Source organism: Cydia amplana, chromosome 13, assembly GCF_948474715.1.
Source record: "Cydia amplana chromosome 13, ilCydAmpl1.1, whole genome shotgun sequence".
Classification (NCBI taxonomy): domain Eukaryota; kingdom Metazoa; phylum Arthropoda; class Insecta; order Lepidoptera; family Tortricidae; genus Cydia; species Cydia amplana.
The window spans coordinates 11,237,456-11,259,801 of NC_086081.1; the positions used below are offsets into that span (position 1 = coordinate 11,237,456).

A 22,346-nucleotide genomic window follows, 5' to 3' on the forward strand; every position below is an offset into this window, starting at 1 on the left:
GAACGCTCTAATTCCGGTAAAAAGAGGCGTACGATGACAATATATTATAGTTAATAATGGACTCTATATGGATTATTATTTTTTGCTACTGCTTTGCGGGTTTGCTGGATAACGATGATAAGCATAGTGCTCGATATACATACCTACTTACAAACACGTTTACAAATATATTATCTAGGTAGTTTGTAGTTTTAGGTTGTTTAGTTGCCACGCTCGTATGTAATTAATCAGTTTTTCTTGTTTTATACTTATGTACCTAACTATGTTTGTAAGATTACGCTATAGGGACTTGGATTGCGTTCAGATTACACATATGAAGTTTATTACAAGGAACACATACCTAACACCTATCTTGCGTGGAATCAAAGCCATATTCAAATGCAAATGCAGTGAACGTAGCCACGGGCTTTGTTAGCCTTAATCGTGCCATTAGGAGTTGAATAAACAATGACACAGTAGGGTCGTTTCTCAAAAAGTTGGCACCGCCAGGTTAAAATTTATGTTTTTCAAAAATTATGCATTTTTGCATTTTTTTTAATTGAAATCGTTAAAAGGCAACTTAAACTATTAGAAAATGTGGAAGGGAAGCAATTCCTTCAATTAGTTTAGAAGATATAGGCGTTTGAAAATTCAGGTGAATGACATCAAGGACAGGTGAAAGATATTTTGTCCCCAGGTTATCGATAGTAGAAGCAGGTTAATAGACAAATAAGTACAAATTCCACTGAAAATATTGACAGGTTATCGAGAGGCTCCATTAACCTGTGTCCGTTACACTGATTTAAACTGTGTCCGTTGCCGTTAACCTGGCTTCTTGTCATCATTCACCTGAAATGAGTGTCATTCACCTGTCCATCACATAATTTTCAATGCCTTCTAAAAATAATTGAAAAATGTGTCATTTTCTACAAAAAGAGACCTTATTGTCCACTACGATGTTGTTTTGGTCATCCAACTCGTCTTGATGAGCACTTGGGAGAGCAGTACCCAAGATAGCACTGATGCTGGACCATCGCAGTACCTAGTGGAATTCAGGTTTGGTGCAACTTAGGCACACGCTGTTTTGGTCATCCAACACGTCTTGATGAGCACTTGGAAGAGCAGTACCCAAGATAGAGCTGATGCTGAACCCTCGCAGTAGCTAGTGGAACTCAGGTTTGGTGCAACATAGACACACGCTGTTTTGGTCATCCAACACGTCTTAATGAGCACTTGGAAGAGCAGTACCCAAGATAGAGCTGATGATGAACCCTCGCAGTGCCTAGTGGAACTCAGGTTTGGTGCAACATAGACACACGCTGTTTTGGTCATTCGACACGTCTTGATGAGCACTTGGGAGAGCAGTATCCAAGATAGAGCTGATGCTGAACCCTCGCAGTACCTACTGGAACTCAGGTTTGATGCAACATAGACACACGCTGTTTTGGTCATTCGACACGTCTTGATGAGCACTTGGGAGAGCAGTACCCAAGATAGAGCTGATGCTGAACCCTCGCAGTACCTAGTGGAACTTAGGTTTGGTGCAACATAGGCACACGCTGTTTTGGTCATCCGACACGTCTTGATGAGCACTTGGGAGAGGAGAACCCAAGATAGAGCTGATGCTGAACCCTCGTAGTACAAGTGAAATAGACTTGATGCATCATAGGCATACGCTGTTTTGGTCATCCAACACGTCCTGGGAGAGCAGTAGGTCTGGGTCCGAGTCCAAGTCCGGGACCGAGTCCGGGCCCAGGTCTGGGTCCGGGTCCCAGCCCCAGTCCCAGTCCAAGTCGAAATCGAAATCGCCAAACGTGTACTATGCGTAGTTGAAGAGTTCTGTTCTGATCATCATCAGCAGTTCCACTTCATCAAATGCGACAGTTTTTAATGAAAATGCTTGATTTTCGGATGAAAATCCAAAAGTCTCTATACGCATGCCTTTAAGATTTGAGGAGTTCCCTCGATTCCTCATAGATCCCATCATCAGAACTCAAGCTTGAAAAAAATGTGGCTTACAAACTTAACTTGCTTAACAAACATGACGAAGAGGACAAATCGCCAAACGTGAACTATGCGTCGTTGAAGAGTTCCGTTCTGATCTTTATCAGCAGTTCCACTTCATCAAATGTCACTTTTTTGAATGTATATGCTTGATTTGTAAATAAAAACACAAAAATCACTATATGTATGCCTTTAAGATTTGAGGAGTTCCCTCGATTCTTCATGGATCCCATTATCAGAACTAGGGTTTGCTCCCGGGAAATACCGGTACCGAAAGTACCGGGAATTCCCGGGATTTAGAGCCAAGCAAAGAACCGGGATTTCAAAATTAAAATCCCGGTACTCCCGGGATTTTCGGGACAAAAATTTCCGGTACAATATTTGACTGTTTTCTGTTACTTAGCATGAAATATCATGTTTATAAAGAAAATAAATATATTTTGTCAATCTAAGGCCGATGGTAATACTTTTACGGCTGATCACTACATTAAAATAAATTTAAAAAAAGTCAATGGGTTTGACAATGCCGACAATATAAAATTGCGTAATTTGATACTTTAAGGGCATAAATGTTTGTACGATAAATCATTTTATACGAACAATTAGTTATTTCATATTAGTATACTAACTAGAAGCAAAAATAGAGACAATTTTGTAATTAATAAAATACTACTTTTAATTCAAATTCAAACACGGTATAAGAAATTCACACTATGATAATGATATTAAAAAAAAATTAAATGAATTAATAATTCTGGCTGAATAATTTCTTAATTTGTCGTATTGATAGTTATTATATGTTCGAAGGTCCACAGCCCATTTTGAACGCATGCGAAAATTATCATTTTGTTTATCCTTTTTCACAAAACGTCTTCAGCCACGAGCCACAATTCAGTTTTTGCCAATCAAATCAACAAAGATAGTAAAAATATCATGTAAACTGTCATTAAATAGAACTTGCTAACTATGTAAACAAACCGCCATTCTAAAATTGACACTGAATGTCAATTCACTATTAACTTTTGTTTACATAGTTGGCAAGTTCTATTGAATGACACTTTAGTTTAGGAAAAAAAAAACAAATTATATTAATGATTGTGTGACTTAAAGACACATATTATGGTACAAAAGAATTGTGTACATTCACTGTGCTACTTTTTTATTGTTTTAAGAAAGATTCGTGGTCGTTTTACGCTTTTTATTACTGAAAATTGATGTGAAAACTGATTTTTGAAGGCAGTCCCGAAAGTACCGAAAATACCGGGAAATCCCGGTTCCATTTTTGCCCGGTACCGAAAATCCCGGTTCTTTTAAACAGTACCGGTTCTGCAATCCCTAATCAGAACTGACCTCTCTCTCTCGCCCGTCATCTCATCACACAATAAAAGAATTGAGCATGTTTTCACCTTTTTACAAAATATTTGAATATGTCTAAAACTAAAAACCCTCATACCTTTTCCCATGGGACGTCACAAATCTACTTAATCACTGTTTGAGTATATGTAACGTGGATTTAAAATAGTTATCGTTCACCTGTCATATGGCAAGTGAATGACGCTTCATTCACCTGCTATTGCATCATTCACCTGACTTTTTTGGACAGGTTAACGAGATGTAAGACAAAAGTAAACAAATTTGAATAATATGCAGCTTTAACAGACAGGATAGTTTTTATTCCTAAATTAACACACAAAAGCGATATAACCGCTATACAATTATATAGTTACGAGTATTAGTTGTGGTATCAGTGACATTAACCTGCCGCAAAATCTCATCCACCTGGCAGTTTTAGCCAGGTGGACGATATGCAGGTGATGGGGAAAATGGCAGTTATATCGCGAATACACAAAGTGTATTAGCTTGATGAACTCCATACTTAGGCATATAAAACTAAACTATTGATTACGTTACATATCTTAATATTAATGCGATAGGTTACCCAATTAGCAAGATATCCACGCCAGGATAAAGAGTACTTACCCATTACAAACTCCAATTTCCGATACTTTGTCGTTTGTGTTTTATTTGCCGAGCACAATAACCACGTCTTCGTCCTACCAGGTGATAGCTGATGACTGACGGCTTCGGCTCGTGCGGAGTGAGACGGGAAAGGTGCGGTGGAGGTTATACAATCGTCGTGAACGTGACGCGACAGGTGAATGTCAAGAATTGCCTTGGACAAACTTTGAAGCCGAATTACTTAAAATATAAGCATAATATTGTTATGCAATAGTAATAATTTAAAAGTTAAGGATATATGTTAATAAAATACGGCAATGACGTTAAATTAAGTCAATAATTTATGTGGTTTTCATAGCTCGGAACATCAGTACCTCGCGTTGGGACACGACAGGTTAGCGGATAAACGTAGTTACAATATTTTTTTTTTGTAATCAATATTTATTAAATCTTTTTCAAAGTATTAGGCCTCTGTGTAAAAAGTCTCTCTAAATATGTGTTAAAATTTTATATATAAAAATTATACATAATGAAAAAAAAGTTCTAACATAAACCTATTGACAGGTGGCGGTGCCAACTTTTTGAGAAACGACCGTAGACATTACCTATGAGCGATGGATGCAAAAACCGTGTGTGTAAACGGCCTTTAATGATACTCGTACTTACACTATGACATCTGCAGTTGGTGAATACGCAATACGCATCGCATTTTCCTGTAATATAAAAATGTATAGTATTTTCAATATAACTTTAGGACTCCAGCGCCGTTAAAATAGAATATTTTTACAGAAGATGTCACTATGCGCCTCCCTTCCCTAGATTATTAAATCGGTTAATCTAGGCAACCATGGACCGTGGACTGGACCAACTTTTTAATAAGGCAACCTATTACAGTTAGATTAGGTATATATAAAATAAGCTTTCATTTGGTATAATATATGTACCTACCTAGTCCTATGATTAAATAACAAACAAAAAAGTATATATTTTTTACTGTCCGTTCGCAATTTAACTAAGCTACCTATTTGTATAGCTGGTAGTTAAAACTTCACCGGCTAAACTGTTGACTTATAAATACCAATCCATAATAGTTCTCTAACTATATCCACATAGCTAGACCATAACATGAGACAAGACACCGTCAGGTTTTGAGAACGCCGTCTGAAACAATGCAACAACAACGGATTTCAGCTCCATTGTAATCATTGTTTACTAAACTGCATCCGTGCCATTTCTTATGTAAACAGACCGTTCGATCGTTTAGAATTTTAGATCGCCGGTTTATAAACTGAGCGCATCGACGCCAAGGAAGGCGCGAAAAGACAATCCACGAAAGATAAGGTGCAAATACGAGGGCTGTTTGATAAGTACCCGTTTATGAAAAAAATAATCAGTTGTTTTTGTTTATATGCATTTATTTTTCTTCATAGTCTCCTACACTTGTTCCACCTATATTCAAGCTTCAATAAACCATCCAAAAAGTATGATTTCGGAAAGTCATTAAAATAGGCCTCTGTGGCGGCAATGACTTCGTCATTTGATCCAAATCGCTTACCACCGAGCCATTTTTTCAGGTTGGGAAACAAAAATAAATCGCATGGGGTCAAATCTGGAGAATACGGGGGGTAAGGCAATAGGGCGTAGCGTAATTGTGTTAATTTAGCCATCACAACTCTAGACGAATGAGCTGGTGCGTTGTCGTGATGAGACAGTACTTTTTTATTTTTTAAATGGGGTCGTTTGTCCTTCAACCCAGCGTCAAATTCATCCAATAAATTGGCATAGTACTGCCCTGTTATCGTTTTCCCCTTTTCTAAGAACTCAATATGTATAATACCCTGCGAATCCCAAAAAACGGTCGCCATGACCTTTCCAGCCGATGGAACGATTTTTGCTATCTTTCGCGCAGGTTCACCCGGTAAAATCCACTGCTTCGACTGCCCTTTCATTTCCGGGAGGTAGTGGTGACCCACGTTTCGTCTACGGTCACGAAACGACGCAGAAACTCCTTCGGGTTACGTTTGAACACGGCCAAACACTGCTCCGAAGTAGTCAGTCGGTTCCGTTTTTGCTCCTCCGTGAGTAAACGCGGCACCCACCTCGCCGATACTGTCTTCATACCCAATTTTTCTTCTAATATGTTTTGTACCCGCTCGATTGGAACATTTACAGCATCAACGATTTCTCGAAGTTCAATTCGGCGGTCGACTAAAACGATATTTTCAATTTTCTTAACCATATCGTCTGTAGTCACCTCAATTGGGCGGCCTGGGCGATCCTCATCAAAGACGGTTGTTCTCCCCCGCTTAAACTCGTTAAACCAGTATCTGACGGTTGTCATAGAAGGAGCACATTCATGGTAAACCGCTTGCATTCTTACTTTTATTTCATCACATGTTTTTCCTTCCAAAAACAAGAATCTAATTACAGACCGATACTGCTCTTTCTCCATTTTCACAATTTTAAGTTCACGCTTTCACTGAATCGCTGTCAAATGAGAAAAAAACAAAAGAATGCTGTTTTTTTTTAAATTTTCCCACCTCTGAAAAATGGCTTAAAACGATTGTATACATATTTTCGGCCCGTGATATTAATACATTTGGAAAACGGGTACTTACCAACAGCCCTCGTACAGAGTAAAAAAGTTGAGATATACTGAATAGCAGCGAAAATAACACCATTACATTCTCTGTACCTGCAGCAATGCTACCAAACTAGTGGCTTAGAGAGCACTGAGGAAGAGTGTCAACAGTCGTCACCTTCTTTCATGAGGATACGATACGACCAAGAAATAAATAAATTAAATTAAAATTAAATTCACTTAAGAAGAAGACCTCTAAAGTTGCCTGAATTTGTTGGTGGTAGATGTCCACTTAACATCACGCAGCCCGTATACTTTTTAATAACAAGTTGTTAATCATTAACGCGTAGATTTTGTGTAGGAGGTTCCCACACCCGTACAACTAAACGAGCGTACCTATGTGATAATTATACTCTCGTAAAAACTGGAGGTTCGTCCGCTTTGTTTGTTTTCCGACAACTACTACGATCATATTCTTGCGCCGAAGAACAGGCTATGAAACGTATATTTATAGATGCAACAATAGTCCGATATTGTCCATTAACTTCCACAAACACTTGTGATTGTGTACTTACACAATCACAATTTGAACTATAAATGCGTTCATTAGATTGCTGGATGGCAGGACAAGGGTATCGACGTCGGTGGACGGCGATTAACAAATCTCCGCTTCGCTGACGACATAGTTTTGTTTTCGCCTTCAGCTACGGAGAGAGACTTTGGTTCTTTAATTAACAATTCATTTAATTTGTTACAGGTAACACGAATAATGTCCCTGTGAGCGATGGACACGCTAACATGGTTATCGTTGGGTCTGCAGTTGGCGGCGCTGTGCTCGATCGTGGGCGCCCTGCTGTTGTACCTGCTGCGGAAGGTCCGCGTGGGCGAGGTGCTGCCCGCGGACAGCGCCAAGACTGTGCTCGTCACGAGCGTGGACACCGCGCTGGGCTTGCAGGTGAGTCCCGTGACACGCTGACTTGTCTGTGCGGCTGCAGTTGGCGGCGCTGTGCTCGATCGTGGGCGCCCTGCTGTTGTACCTGCTGCGCAAGGTCCGCGTGGGCGAGGTGCTGCCCGCGGACAGCGCTAAGACTGTGCTCGTCACGAGCGTGGACACCGCGCTGGGCTTGCAGGTGAGTCCCGTGACACGCTAACTTGTCTGAGCGGCTGCAGCTGGTGGTGCTGTGATCGGCTTTGGCTGGCTTTAACATGTCCTGAGGCGACTAGAAGATTGCTAAGTTGGCAAATAAGCGGTCACTAAGTTACTTGAAAACGTGCAAATTCAGAATCACAATCAGAATTGTTTATTGCACTATTCATGATTACTATGAAGAATCTTCTTTCAAACATTACAGACCAGTCTTTTTATAAGCTTCTTGGTTATTAGGTTAAAAAACTTCGTCATTTTCCCACTAGCTGCTGACTGACATATAAATTTAATTACCTTTTACTAAATCAGTAGTAATGAGTACTATCCAACTATTAGGCGTTAATTATGCAACTTAGCGTAGGTAAGTGGCCGCTCGAACCATACGTGTAGCTATGCAAGGATTTCAATTAAGGAAATGAGCAGGAAATTGTAAGGCGACCGTTGTTACGACATTATCAGAGACCAGTAAATAAGAAAGACGTCCGTATTAAGTTTCGTTAACCTGATCATTTAATATTGACGACGGCGGCGTTTCCTCGAGCTAATAAAGGAATTAAGGGCCAGTTGCACTAATCACACTTAACAGACTGATCAACGTCACGCAGCAGAGACCTATGAAACTTCCCATACAATAAAATTTAGCGAACGCTTTAACGGTTTGTTGCAACTTACCCTTAATTCGCCAAACCTATACTATAAATGCCCCGCGGCTTTGGCCCACGTGGGAATCGGTCTGTGTAATTTTTCCCGCCTCCCGCCACGCCAGGAGGTGGATTTACAACAAAAATAAAATCACCTCAATCGCAACCTCAGAGCTTAAGAGTTCTATAGGTTCTTCGTCTGTTTTTTGTTTTTATAATATTCGTATGAATTTGGTTAGTTAACAGCGCTACGCTATCTATTTTCAATATAACTTAAACGGGGTTCAAGTACAAAATATGTATAAAGATTGACAGTCTACATTTTCTCTTTTTCTTCGGGCATGTTAACGATGTCGAGGTGCTACAAAGGCGCTGAAATTAGGCTCGTAACATTTACAAGGCTAGAGTAAACGCCTGTTCAAGTGCTGTAGTAGGTACCTATGTAGTACCTATAGTACCTAGAAAGTGTTTTAGTAAAATATTAGGTATGTTAGAAGATATTGTTAACCGGTGTGTAGCGACTAGCGACTTTAGGGCTCATTTAGACGATGCGAGAACTCGCATGCGAGTTTCATTACATTGCGGGTTTTGATCGGTCGGTTGAATTGGACGTACCCAACAGTCCGCAATGTAACTAAATCGCATGCGAGTTCGCGCGCCGTCTAAATAAGTCCTAAGTCGCTTTTAGGTTTACAATTTCTTCTACTTTGTATTTGTTTTATGCATGCTTAGACATTTGGGAGAGCACCACATGGCAATTGGCAATGAATGCAACATGCTAACTCAAGTTACTTTTTAGCACTAGGTGTACGACTAGATACAGTACATGTATTCGTTAGATAAGTCATGCTATATATGTGTAGGTAACATTCTAGTATTAAGGTGTATTTATTACTTATAATAGAATTACCTACCTACCTTACCTACGGATCTAATTGAGCATTCCACTCATACATTAAACCATATTAAACTAACCTACTCTTCCCGATTCCCTATTTTTAGCCAGCTTCATAAATTTTTCATGTTATACCCTTTAGTTTTGTTGATTCAGTGCACTTTAAAATTGTAATGATTGGAAAATCATGTTGGTGTTTCATGATTCATATTTGAATGGGACTAATAAATAGGATCGCGATCAGTAGGTGTACCCAGCTATTGAGTGTACCTACTCAATATAAGTATTATATGGAATTATAAACTGAAATATATGTCATATAATCAAGAAAAAGTGACGAAGCCCTCCAGTGGTGAAGGCCGGATTCGAACCGGCGTCTTTAGCAATCCGGTTAACGCCTTGAACCCCTAGGCCACCCCGCCACGAAGAAGTGTGACTACTTAAGAACACAGAAATCAAAATATTTAATAAAATAATTTGATTTGTTCCCAAAGTTATGTATTAATGAAACTTATTGTCAATATTACAGATCGCAACTTACCTCAGCGGCCGCGGCTGGCGCGTGATCGCAGGCTGCCGGCAAGGCGGCCTCGGGGCCAGGCTGGCAGGATCCTGGTTGCAGGCCCACGTGGCCTCAACTTCCGAGGACCAGCCGCCACCGCGCTTAGCCACTGTAGAGCTAGATGTCGCCAGGGAAGACTTGTTGGAGGAAGCCGCGAGAGCTACAGCGCAGCATTTACCAGCCGGAGAACATGGTAAGAATTTATTTACCTCAGCGGCCGCGGCTGGCGCGTGATCGCAGGCTGCCGGCAAGGCGGCCTCGGGGCCAGGCTCGCAGAATCCTGGTTGCAGGCCCACGTGGCCTCAACTCCCGAGGACCAGCCGCCACCGCGCTTAGCGACTGTAGAGCTGGATGTCGCCAGGGAGGACTTGTTAGAGGAAGCGGCGAGAGCTACAGCGCAGCATTTACCGGCCGGAGAACATGGTATATACATACCTCAGTGGCGTGCACTTCATAAAGGCAAAAAGGCACTGCCTACCCTACTATAATTCCGATATCTATCCTTTTAAACTACTTAATTTAATTTATACTTGATCGTATCTGTAATCAATAAAACATTCTAAAATTTAATTAGCGCTCCATCTACCGGTGTCCGTTGTCGTCATCTATAATTCTACGCGACGAAGTTTACACCACGCGGGCCACGCGGCACTAGCGCCGCTGTGCGCCTGCCGCCTTGCACGGCAAAGACAGAAAACATTTCGGTCTAAACCTTTCTATGTGTGCATGTCCGTGAGTCGTAGTTACGCGGTAACAGTTTAGTGGGCTTTCCTATAAATACGAGCACACAATGATACAAGTAACGCACACATTTAGACGCTGATAGGCAGCGCCTATCGTTCGAATCCTTAACGATGACGGCCGAAGGTTTCCGAATACTTCCGAATACTTCCGATGCGATGCATGATTACGTGACTATTTTAAAAAGTAGCATTTGTTATGGTAACTTAGTACAAAGACGAGACTACTTTTTTATTCGTTTAGTTTATTTAAGTAAGTTTATTTATTTACATTTTTCAGTTACCGGCAATTAGAATAATTGTGATTAGTGAAAATATGGATATTTTGAATTGTGAACGTTGTACGGTGTGTGTGTGTGTGTGTGTGTGTACCGAATATTAATAATTATGCATATTCAAAGCTTTCTTTTAGCAAAAAAAAGTGATTGAAAAGGGCCGGTGAACATCGGAATTGCAGTTAACACAAACAAGTGGTTAAGTAAAATCAATCACTTTTCGTATATTTGCCGTGGTTAATTACATAATTACGTACGTCATTATTAACCGACTTGACAAGGATGTGAAACCATGACGGATTTTTGTTGGTAAGCTAGTAAGACTGTTAGAAAGGGTTCCGTACCCAAAGGGTAAAAACGGGACCCTATTACTAAGACTCCGCTGTCCGTTCGTCCGTCTGTCTGTCACCAGGCTCTATCTTATGAACCGTGATAGCTAGGCAGTTGAAATTTTCACAGATGATGTATTTATGTTGCCGCTATAACAACAAATACTAAAAACAGAATATAATAAATATTTAAGTGGTGTTCACATACAACAAACGTGATTTTTTTTGCCGTTTTTGCGTAATGGTACGGGACGCTTCGTGCGCGAGTCCGACTCGCACTTGGCCGGTTTTTTTTGCCTACCCAGTCTCAAATCTCTGTGGGTCAATTTCTGAACACGATTTTTTTTCTGTCCGTGATGAAAATCGCGGGTTAGCATCAGACAATACTTACCAATTTTTTTTTACATAAAGAAGTCACACTTTCACACCGAGTTCCATATGAATTCACTGATTAGTTGGTTTTTAGAGTACACATAAAAATACCTAAAGGCTCAAATTACTACTCCCGTGCCCTGTCCGGAATCTACTTTTGAGCATAATGAAAAATCCTACGAAAAATTCTACATTAGTATCACTAATTTAGTGTCAAATACTTAAACTAGATGATATTTACTATCACTGAGCACATATACTATTAACTTCATTGTGGTAAATAACTCGTGATCGATGTTTAAATTTTGTCCGAGCGCGCGAGTAAAATTTCGTCGGCAAAACTCAAAGGGCTCTGACAGCCGACGTTTGTATTTGAACCGCCTCGTATCCCGCCTCACCTGTACTGGCAGTATTCGGCTGTCTCTCAAAGCAAGCGGATGTAAGTCAAGCCGCGGCGTGTTCGAGCAAATCGCGTAAGTATTTCGGAATCCGGGTGGGCGACAATTTTTTTCTAATTTCGATGCCCCTTATAAATTTTATTTTCCACATAGCTTTTCAATAGCAATTGTCATATTTAGGAGCCCTTTATGTATCTTTATGTAAGCGATAACATAACAGTTTGGTCAAACACGATTTAAATTTTTGGCGAATTTTTTTATTACGAATTCTAATTTCCGTGCCCTAATTCCCATAACAAATTTACCTAAAACAGCTGATTAAGTGGCACGGGAATTAGAAAGTATTACATATATTGTCAACAAATCTTTTATTGGGGGCACTGTAAGTTAATTGGCAATGTTTACGTCATATTATTATTACTTATATATATTGGCATTGAATATATGTTATATGTAATAATAATACGACGTATATCTTTCTATTTTACATTTAAGGAAATCTTAAAGAATGCACAAAAATCTGTGAATAGTTTTTTAGTATAAGTACTATAGTACTTACATACAGGATCGACCCGAATAACCCGGGCAATTTTAATACGTAAGGTAAGGTGGGGTAAGACGACACCGGGGTAAGACTATCACTTGTATGGAATCCTTGTACTGTTAGTCTTGCCCCACCTTACCTTATTCATTGATCATATTATAACATTAAAATATTATATAAACATAAAATTTATTTAATAATTTCTGGAATTATTACATATTATAATACCTGTACCTAAGGTTACATGAAACAAAATGAATCACATTTGCAATGTTTTGTTTTTGTAAATTTGACAGCTGACAGCGTATGCCGTATAAAGTTTAAATATCTGGGAGACCGAGCTTTGCTTGGAAAACATATAGGTACCTACCTACCTAAAAACTCAAAAATCTTGGAGGATACAACTAAACGGAGTAGCCATTAACAGGCTTTCCCCTCTGTCGAAAATAGGCGGCCAACGGTCATACACAATGTATGGACTGACATTTATCTGACATGGCTATTTTTACGTTACGCATACATTTGACGTTCCCCTCCCCCGCAAAAATCGGCAGACTGTTTTGTACAGAAAATTACAGACATGGCGTCTCCGTTTGATTATATCCTCCAAGTCAAAAATGCGCGTTTTTCCAGAGATAACACCTACCTAGATAGATTTTTCACCCCAGAAAACCCTCATATATGATAAAATTTCATCGAAATCGTTAGAGCCGTTTCCGAGATCCCCGAAATATATACAAGAATTGCTCGTTTAATAGATTAGTTGTTATAAATTAGCTTTTCTAATACAAGAAAAATTAAATATATCCTATTTTTACTATATTATAAATGCGAAAGTATCTCTGTCTGTCTGTCTGTTATCTCGTCACGCTTAAACCGCTGAACCAATATCATGTTGATGATATTTGGCATGGAGATAGTTTGAGGCCCGGGGAAGGACAAAGGATCTGGGGACACGGCAGTGCCGCCGCCAAGTCGAGCAAAACAAAGTGGCACGGTCAAAATAACATTTAATTTGAACATGTAATCTAAGAATTAATGCACTTTAAAATCCCTTAGTTTTGTCACTGACACAATCACTCACGATCATCATTATTCTAAGGTACTTCTAGCATACCCACAAGTTCCAAATTTGAAACGTAATTAGGTTTAAGCTTTTTAAGCCAATAAAAATCTAATAATACTGCAATATTAGTCACGTTCTAAAGATCTAATAACTGCATAAATAAGTTTGTAATCCTATAGAAATATATGCGATAACAAATTTACCTTTTAGTTCTTACAATTAGTAGGGAAAGTAAAGGTATACTACGATGTACGATGTGAGTATGAATAAAGATGTATATAGTTATGATATGTGTATACATAGTATCAGTATGGTATGGGTATGATTACCTGAAAAGAAGGACAGCCTACAAAAAGAGATGGGATCCTATCAAAAACATTACATGTAAAAAGATGCAAGTCTCGCAACGCAGTTCTTCTACTACAAAAAAAGTTTTGAGATGTAATGTGAAACCAAGTCGGTTATTTTAGACAATGCCAGGGGGGTATTAAAACCGTAATACTATTAGATACCTTATTAGGGTTCCGTAGCCAAATGGCAAAAAACGGAACCCTTATGGATTCGTCATGTCTGTCTGTCTGTGATAGTCTTACCCCACCTTACCTCATATGTGGTTAAACAATTGTTTGTGTTATGAATTTATGAAGGCAGCATATTCGATTTCTTCAGATTAACTTACACAATAACTTCTTCTCTCTGTGCCCCTATTTATTTCTTAGTATCATTTCCTATACGGCCATAAAGCAGATCATACACCTTGTACCTATCTACATGCAGATACATATTGACACTTTTTAGGGTTCCGTAGCCAAATGGCAAAAAACGGAACCCTTATAGATTCGTCATGTCTGTCTGTCTGTCCGTCTGTCCGTCTGTCCGTCTGTCCGTCCGTATGTCACAGCCACTTTTCTCCGAAACTATAAGAACTATACTGTTGAAACTTGGTAAGTAGATGTATTCTGTGAACCGCATTAAGATTTTCACACAAAAATAGAAAAAAAACAATAAATTTTTGGGGTTCCCCATACTTCGAACTGAAACTCAAAATTTTTTTTTTCATCAAACCCATACGTGTGGGGTATCTATGGATAGGTCTTCAAAAATGATATTGAGGTTTCTAATATCATTTTTTTCTAAACTGAATAGTTTGCGCGAGAGACACTTCCAAAGTGGTAAAATGTGTGTCCCCCCCCCTGTAACTTCTAAAATAAGAGAATGATAAAACTAAAAAAAATATATGATGTACATTACCATGTAAACTTCCACCGAAAATTGGTTTGAACGAGATCTAGTAAGTAGTTTTTTTTTATACGTCTTAAATCGCCTAAATACGGAACCCTTCATGGGCGAGTCCGACTCGCACTTGGCCGCTTTTTTAATGAATAGTTTTGTATGTAAGGCGGACATGTTTACGCAACTACTCAAAGTATTGTTTTGAAATATATATATTTTACTAAGAAAGAGAGATTAGTTGCCATTAAAATCAAGGAAACTATTAGTCAAATACGTAGTTTTTAGTGTATCATACTTTCGTAGATTTGTCGTCCGAAACTAAAATTAAAGTAGATAAATATGTTCGATGCCGCTTCAGTATGGTTGAAGTATATTATTGTAGATTAAAATATACATAAATAATAGTTTTAACTACCAAAATAAGCTAAGAAAACAATTCCTGTGCCATGTTCTAATTTCCGTGCTAGTAAAATCTAATTCCCATGGACACACTAATTCCCGTGCCCTGACCAAAATTTTAAATTGAAATAACTTTTATAGTTTTATGAATATTTTTACCCCATAAGAAAATTAATGTTTATTATATTTTTTATCAAATTATCAGCATATTTTTTTTGTGTAATGTTGGTATTTCAAAATTCCATGGGAATTAGACAAAAATGCTCGTTTGGTGAAATTGACCCCTGTGCACGCCACTGACATACCTAGGCCACCTAGGGAGGTGAATTCGTCGCAGGTGCGATAAATATGCGATCTGGGGCTTTACGAATTACCGCCCGTGGTTTGTCTAAAAGTTTTACGTCTTGCCTTGGCCAGGAAGTGAGATTTTCTCCTTTCTTTTAGTAACTAGTAGAATGCTAGCTAGCTGAGTCCTCATGAGACCTCGACTCCTGAAGACCTATCGTTACTACTCTACGTGCCATATCTTAAATAGTTCTGCACTATGGCGGCAAAACATTGCAGTAATACTCCCTGTATTACTGCAATGTTTTGCCGCCATAGTGCAGCACTAGCGACTTAAGTTTACCATAGAGTAACTTATACATACTGTCCCTTAAACTGTTTTTTGACAAGTTTTCACAGACAGTCAAATATGATATTGATACATCAAGGCGGTTTGTTTACAAAGGGCCTACCGGGAAACGCGAAATCGAAACTCAGCTATCTGCCAGAATCTGCCTCTTTATCGCTCGAGTATGCAGAAATTTCGACTCTCTCGTTTGCGGTAGACCCTTAGATTGTGACTTATTGTGGGAGTGGCGCCCCCTACGCAGAGTTTCGCGTAATATTCCGTATTGACAAAGTAAGTAATTTAGAAAACAAAAACGAACCTTTTTGAACATCCTTATTGCTTAGAATTTAGGCCTTTAGGCTGGCCGCAACCACAGACGCACGGAATGACATGTGCAAGCGAGACAGCGCTATGCACGTGAAGAGCGACGTCCCGTTCCCACCAGTCATTCGGTCATTCCGTACGGAAACCGAATGAAAATTCCGCGCGTCTGCGGTTGGGTTTTTAGAGTTCGAGTAGAAAAAAATTATAAAATTAACAATTGTTTTACCATTAATTATCTCAATATTAACAAAAAACTAGTTAAAACAGCTAGAATCCGAAATAGGTAATAGGTAGTAACTTAACGGCGGGTACCTACATAACATAACACATAACGTAAGTGGCGCAATATACCGCGTTAAGTTACGAAAAACTATCGCACGATTACTCGCGGTTTCAGTTATTGAATGATCCAATTCAATGCTCTGGTAATTTATCTACAAATTCTACAAGAAAACAACAGTCCAGTCACTTCGGCCATAGAGAAAAAAATACATAGATTGCTCACTCCATACATCAGTTTTAGTACCAAAAATACTATTAGCATATATTATGCTGTTGAGATAAGACTTTCCGGTCGGAGCACCATGTAGCAACATCTATTGTCAAGTAGCAGTACTTATAGTTCCGCTACTCGATGCTAGATGAAGACACTGAAATTAATAGTCTAACTGATGTATGGAGTGAGCACTATTTGTCTATGCTTCGTCATATTACATTTTCAATATCTGGGTGACCGAGCTTCGCTCGGAAAACATAAAAAAACTCGAAAATGCGCGTTTTCCCAGAGATAAGACCTAGCTAGATCGATTTTTCGCCCCCAAAAACCCCCATATAGCAAATTTCATCGAAATCGTTAGAGCCGTTTCCGAGATCCCCGAAATATATATATATATATAGGTATATAAACAAGAATTGCTCGTTTAAAGGTATTAGATTAGATAGATAGATTAGAAAACGAAATTGTATTGTATTGTAACAAAACACAAAATCAAATAGCAAACAAAAAGAGTGCACTGCCCGGGAATCGAACCCGGGTCGCAAGAATGGGAATCTTGCATGATACCACTACACCAGCAGTGCTTGTTTGTCAAGGACGAAAATTAGCTTCACTTTGATCTATTATATCAAAAACTGGCCAAATTTTAATAATATATAATAACTGAACTACTTTAATACTGTTTTTAGGATCATTGTATGTATAAAAAGTGAAAAATATTGAAAAAAATACACTATACTTACAAAGTTACAATGATATGGACACAAACATGTGACGCCATCTGTTGACGTAGCTAGTACTGCGATAAGTGATTGACAGCAGCAACCGGTTGAAGTTGCGCAGCAAGTTATCGCTACCCTAGCGAGCGTTCCATTCGGCTAGCAAAATAATTAGCTTGCGTATAGATGGCGCGCAAGTTAACCCATAAAAAAAACATGGAATCACGGAATCTTACTTTTTACTTGAGCTTGAAGATAGACTTTTCTACTGGGTACTGGACTGGAGTACTATGCTTTCTCGTACGTGGTTGTACTGCCTAACCTAACCCAACCTTTCCAAGGCCTGACCAATTTATTTGCTCGGATGGCCGAAAATAGAACAGTTCAGTTCACCTTAATTTTATAAGACTAAGTAATATTAAAACCTAAATAATGATGTGTGACTCTTATTATTATATTATTATTCATCTAATGAACTGCATCCAAGTTGATACGGCTAGTTTTGTAAATTTCTAATGTCTAATAATGGCTGATATTGGCAAGGTGCGCATTCGGTGGAGGGGGAAGTGGCGCTCTGATCGTCACACAGGTAATCTTATGGAATGTCTGACATTAGTACTAGCGGCAGCCGCTTGAACTAATTTTACTCCATAAGATTTAACGTAGAAAGTCTGCCAAAATGAGGGCAGCACCACCTAGCGAATAGGATATAATAGTAATGGCTAATGTAAATGGCAATTTGCTGGTTTTGTTCTTTACCAAACTTTAATCTCTTCCAAACTCTTTAAAATAATAAATGCAAAATGCATGCATATTTTTTTTTAAATAACAATTTATATTTAAATGTATCGTTCGTCAATTCCAGGAATATGGGCAGTGATCAACACGGCGGGCAGCAGCGGACGCGGCGGTTCCTCGTGCTGGGAGAGCGCACTGCGAACGAACGTGCTCGGCGCGCTGCGCGTTGCGCGAACTTTCGCGCCCCTGCTCGCTGCTGCAGCGGTCGACCACCCGCACGCTGGCCGCTTGTTCTACATTGGTAAGTGGAGGGCACACTACGGGCGAACGTGCTCGGTGAGCGGTGCGACGGACGAACATTCGCGCCAGCACGCCACTGCCCGCTGCTGCGGCGGTCAACATCGGTTGATAAATATGTTCTACATCGGTTGGTCTATCCAACAATCTGATGACTCGGTATTGTGCCTATTAGCTCACAACCTAGATCTAATCATTGATTGGAAAAAAAGATTAGGTATGTTCTTTAACTTGACTGACTAACAAAATTGATTACTGATTTGGCGTTTATGAATCATCATGTTTTTGCTGTCTGTAAGTACGATAAAATGATGACCGTTTCCAGGCCTGACATCGGACACGGACTGCGAGAGCCTGTCGCGCGGCGACGACGGCGGCGCGGGCGCGGCCGCCGCCCGCTGGGGCGTGTGGGGCGCCGCGCGCGCCCTCAGAGCTTCGCTGAAGGCCCAGGCGCTCCATGTGGTGCTCCTGCACGCACCGGACTTGTCCGCTGCGGAGATATATTCGCCGCCGGCGCAGCTGACTGTTCCGAGCCAGCCGGCTAGGTATAAAATGTTTCCTACTTAACCTACTTTGATGCCTGATTTGCTAATAAGAAGCAATGGCAACGTCGCCATGTAATGTGACAATTATGTGTGTCACATATAGCGCTCAGTACAGTATAAATTATGATAAATATAATAGGTATACGTATTATTATCTTACTAAATATGGGCCTATAAGTACAGGTATTTTGGTTTAGTACTCGTACCTATCTTCAAAGGCTGTTATATTTTTTTAAGCCGGCCAGACACTCCGAATTCGGACGTGAGCTCGTCCACCACCTGCGCGGTCACCATGCCGGGCGAGGCCACCGAGTACAGCGCCAAGGTGCTCCCCACCAGCGCCCTCAAGCTGCTCGAGGAGGCCCTCACCACGCCCGCGCCCAGAGACGCCTACTACCTGAAGATGAAGCACGACTCCTGGTTCACTAGGATGCCGTCTTTGAGAGTCACGCATTAGCTTTTCTCTTAGTCTTGGTCTATCAATACCAATTGGGTTTTAAGTCATAGGTATCATAGACAGATTTAAGTTGTACCTAAATTCTTTGCGGACATTATGCCGTGCCGAGTGTTCTATAGATACCAAAAGCGCTGTGTAACGTCAAAAAAATGGCGGCAACAGGCAAAAATGTAGCTTTGTCATTTTCAAGATAGACGTGTTTGTTTTTATTTATTTAATCAGTCTGAATATGACCCAAATTATCAAGAAATGTCAGAATATGATGAGGATTCGTTCTAATCTCACCGTAATGGGCATTACTTAATTTTCAGTTGTAAAGTTAGGTTTTACACAAGGGATAACTAACATTAAATTAATTTATGATAAGCATTAATCTGATTTAACAATTATATTTACAATTGTTGTACCTAATCTTAATTTTAATGGTGTGTTCCATAATGAATAACGAAGTATAATGACGCTAATGACGCGTAAAAATACCTATCAACCGTTTGAACTTAAAAAACTGTTTTCCCTTAACTAAATTGAGGTGAAGGTGCCAAATCAAATGTTTTCCAATAATCTGTTTTCAGTTTATATACTCACTTAACTATAAGCGTCAAGATACGTACATTTATTTGTATCTTTCGTTAGTTTTTAATTTAATTTATCGACCTCCTTATCCCACATCGAAGGCACGGGATAGAGATGGAAAGTGCCAAACTCATCTGAAAGGACTGACTTAATTTTGATGGCGTTTCGACTTGAAATCAGATTACATTTGGACTGTATGGGATGGTCAGTCCCTTCAAACTAATACGATGCTGACTGAACAAAGTCTGTCATACACGAACACATGCTGAACGGTGTAAATAGCACTTAGACAGCTTTTATATTAAGTAACATTTTCATACAACAATACAATACACTAGAGTAAGTAATTATCTAATCCATCACGAACATTTTGCTATGTGCGCTATGGTAAAAGAAAAGCCCCCTTTTGGTAACAGAAAAACAAGAACATGGAAAATCGTTAGTTTATAATATAAAAGCCGTCATATTAAATTGTGAATTGTAAATAGCTCAAGCTCACTGTGCTATATGATTGAATTCTTCGGGTTTTGAATGAGTGCAGTACTATTTTATGTTATCCAGTGAAATGAATGTATTGAATGAGAATATACGGAGTCTTTAGTCTCGTAAATTATAAAGTTTTTGTTCTGAATTGTACCTACTCACTCAATCATGCTATCTAATCGTTAGTGCTACTGATGGTTAATGTAAATAATGTTTGTATATTAAAAAAATCTTCTATTAAAAGGACTTTAATTTATAATATAAACATTAGAACACACTGTAGGTAACATTATAATATACCCTCGTACCCACTTTTAACCTCTAAAAGTATAGTACCTATAAGTATTATTAAGTATATATACCTACTGTGTTCGAATAGAAGGAAAACGGCACAACACAGCGAATTAATACTCGTACCTACTAGCACCTACTAGGTACCTTTTTAGAGAGGACGATAATGCCTGATAAGTTTAATCGCTAATCGCAAGAGGGCTCGGCAAGCTTCAAGTTATCAAACGCCACCCATAAATTAAAATTCTGCAAACACAACAATAAGCCCCCTTCTCCCGTAACATCCTCCTTATCCACCAGGCTGGTGCACACCCAGAACTGCCGCGGACCCTTGCCTCTTTGCTGATAGTGTGCTGCCGTGCTGACGGCGAACCAAGTGTGGTCGGTGCTGTTCGTCGGCACGTAGTTGACAGGGCCCGAAGGCCCGTTGACACCTTCGTATTTAAAGCTGATTGAGTCAATGTTGCGGACGCTGAAAGAAGCGCAAAGTTGTAGTCTACGAATGAATGTATTAAAATTCAAATGGCGATCTTTAGTTGTATCTTAGAAAACATATAATAATAATGTGAGCCCATATGCGTCCCACTGCTGGGCACAGGCCTCCTCTCATGCGCGAGAGGGCTTGGGCTATAGTCCCACGCTAGCCCAATGCGGATTGGGGACTTCACATACACCTTTGAATTTCTTCGCAGATGTATGCAGGTTTCCTCACGATGTTTTCCTTCACCGAAAAGCTAGTGGTAAATATCAAATGATATTTCGTACATAAGTTCCGAAAAACTCATTGGTACGAGCCGGGATTTGAACCCGCGACCTCCGGATTGAAAGTTGGACGTCATATCCTCTCGGCCACCACCGCCTTAGAAAACATAAAGTAAGTAAATAGCAAAGACTTACCCAAAGCTCTGACTACACGTCGTAGTCAGAAACGTGCTTCGCGAATGTCCATACACATTCAGCATGACTAGTTGCCGCGCCGCAAATGTAGAGTAGATACAACTCTTCACTCCCGGCGGCCTGGCTACCAACACCGCTTCTACAGGACCACTGTTGCTATCGTAGAACGGAGACTCTAAAGGCAGAGGGATCTCTCCCGTACTAGTTATATTCACTGGTATAAGAGAATATATAGATGGCCGTAGCCTGAATGGAGAAAGAGTCGGCAAAGGTCTGTTGAAGTCCCATTCCGGTAGTAGATGAGCCAGCGTTTCGGGCATGTATGAGTATGTGATGTTGGGTGCGACCTCTTTTATGGCTCGAGCGACCTTGTTCAGAGCGCCAAAATCCAGAGAGATGCAAGCTAGTAAGTGTCCGCTTTCCAGCTCCTCGATTGGGAAGGGAAGAGATCCTGCAATCAAACGAAGATTTTTCGACATGAAGGGCATTGTGTGTTTTATTTTCTTTTACTCTGCAGTGAATTGAAGGGGAATTACAGAAATCGATAATATGTACTACGTTGTATCATTTTTAACAATAGAACTGGGTGAAATAAGAAGTTAGGTATCTGTGTAGGCACGTCCAGATTTGACGAACGTTGTAACACGTTTTTGGTCCACCATTTTCCGGAAGAACTTATTAATTAGCTCCGTCTATTTCGTAGTAGGCATAATCTATTAGTACCTGGATTTCTGAGGAAACTTGAATAGCTACGTATATGGTCATCTGCCGGCTGTATGAACAAGATGG

At 39.7% G+C, this 22,346-nt stretch overlaps 2 protein-coding genes and 1 non-coding gene across 3 annotated transcripts in view; 1 reads left to right on the forward strand and 2 right to left on the reverse strand.

Moving 5' to 3' along the window:
* Positions 1 to 19,378, forward strand: part of LOC134653610 (uncharacterized) — a 76,972-nt gene extending 57,594 nt beyond the window's left edge. Inside the window, exons 2-6 of the mRNA XM_063509009.1 lie at positions 7,281 to 7,478; positions 9,736 to 9,961; positions 18,142 to 18,315; positions 18,637 to 18,856; positions 19,094 to 19,378. Of these exons, the coding sequence (XP_063365079.1) occupies positions 7,308 to 7,478; positions 9,736 to 9,961; positions 18,142 to 18,315; positions 18,637 to 18,856; positions 19,094 to 19,313 (1,011 nt within the window). The 5' untranslated portion in view covers positions 7,281 to 7,307 and the 3' untranslated portion in view covers positions 19,314 to 19,378. The remainder of the gene's footprint in view (positions 1 to 7,280; positions 7,479 to 9,735; positions 9,962 to 18,141; positions 18,316 to 18,636; positions 18,857 to 19,093) is intronic.
* On the reverse strand, positions 17,071 to 17,141 carry Trnag-ccc (transfer RNA glycine (anticodon CCC)). The gene has a single exon. It is a non-coding gene; the product is annotated as a tRNA-Gly (tRNA).
* Positions 19,379 to 20,841: 1,463 nt separating the features above from the next.
* LOC134653716 (uncharacterized) lies at positions 20,842 to 22,045 on the reverse strand. The gene is made up of 2 exons (XM_063509109.1): positions 21,558 to 22,045; positions 20,842 to 21,132 (listed from the first exon to the last, which is right to left on the reverse strand). Exons 1-2 carry the CDS (start codon positions 22,043 to 22,045, stop codon positions 20,847 to 20,849), a joined length of 774 nt encoding a protein of 257 aa, XP_063365179.1. The 3' UTR covers positions 20,842 to 20,846.
* Positions 22,046 to 22,346: the final 301 nt, after the last annotated feature.

Coding starts and splice junctions, on each gene's coding strand:
- LOC134653716 (XM_063509109.1), bottom strand. CDS start 22,045: ATGCCCTTCATGTCGAAAAATCTTCGTTTGATTGCAGGATCTCTTCCC. Junction 21,133..21,557: donor ACGTGTAGTCAGAGCTTTGG/GTAAGTCTTTGC, acceptor CGCTTCTTTCAG/CGTCCGCAACATTGACTCAA.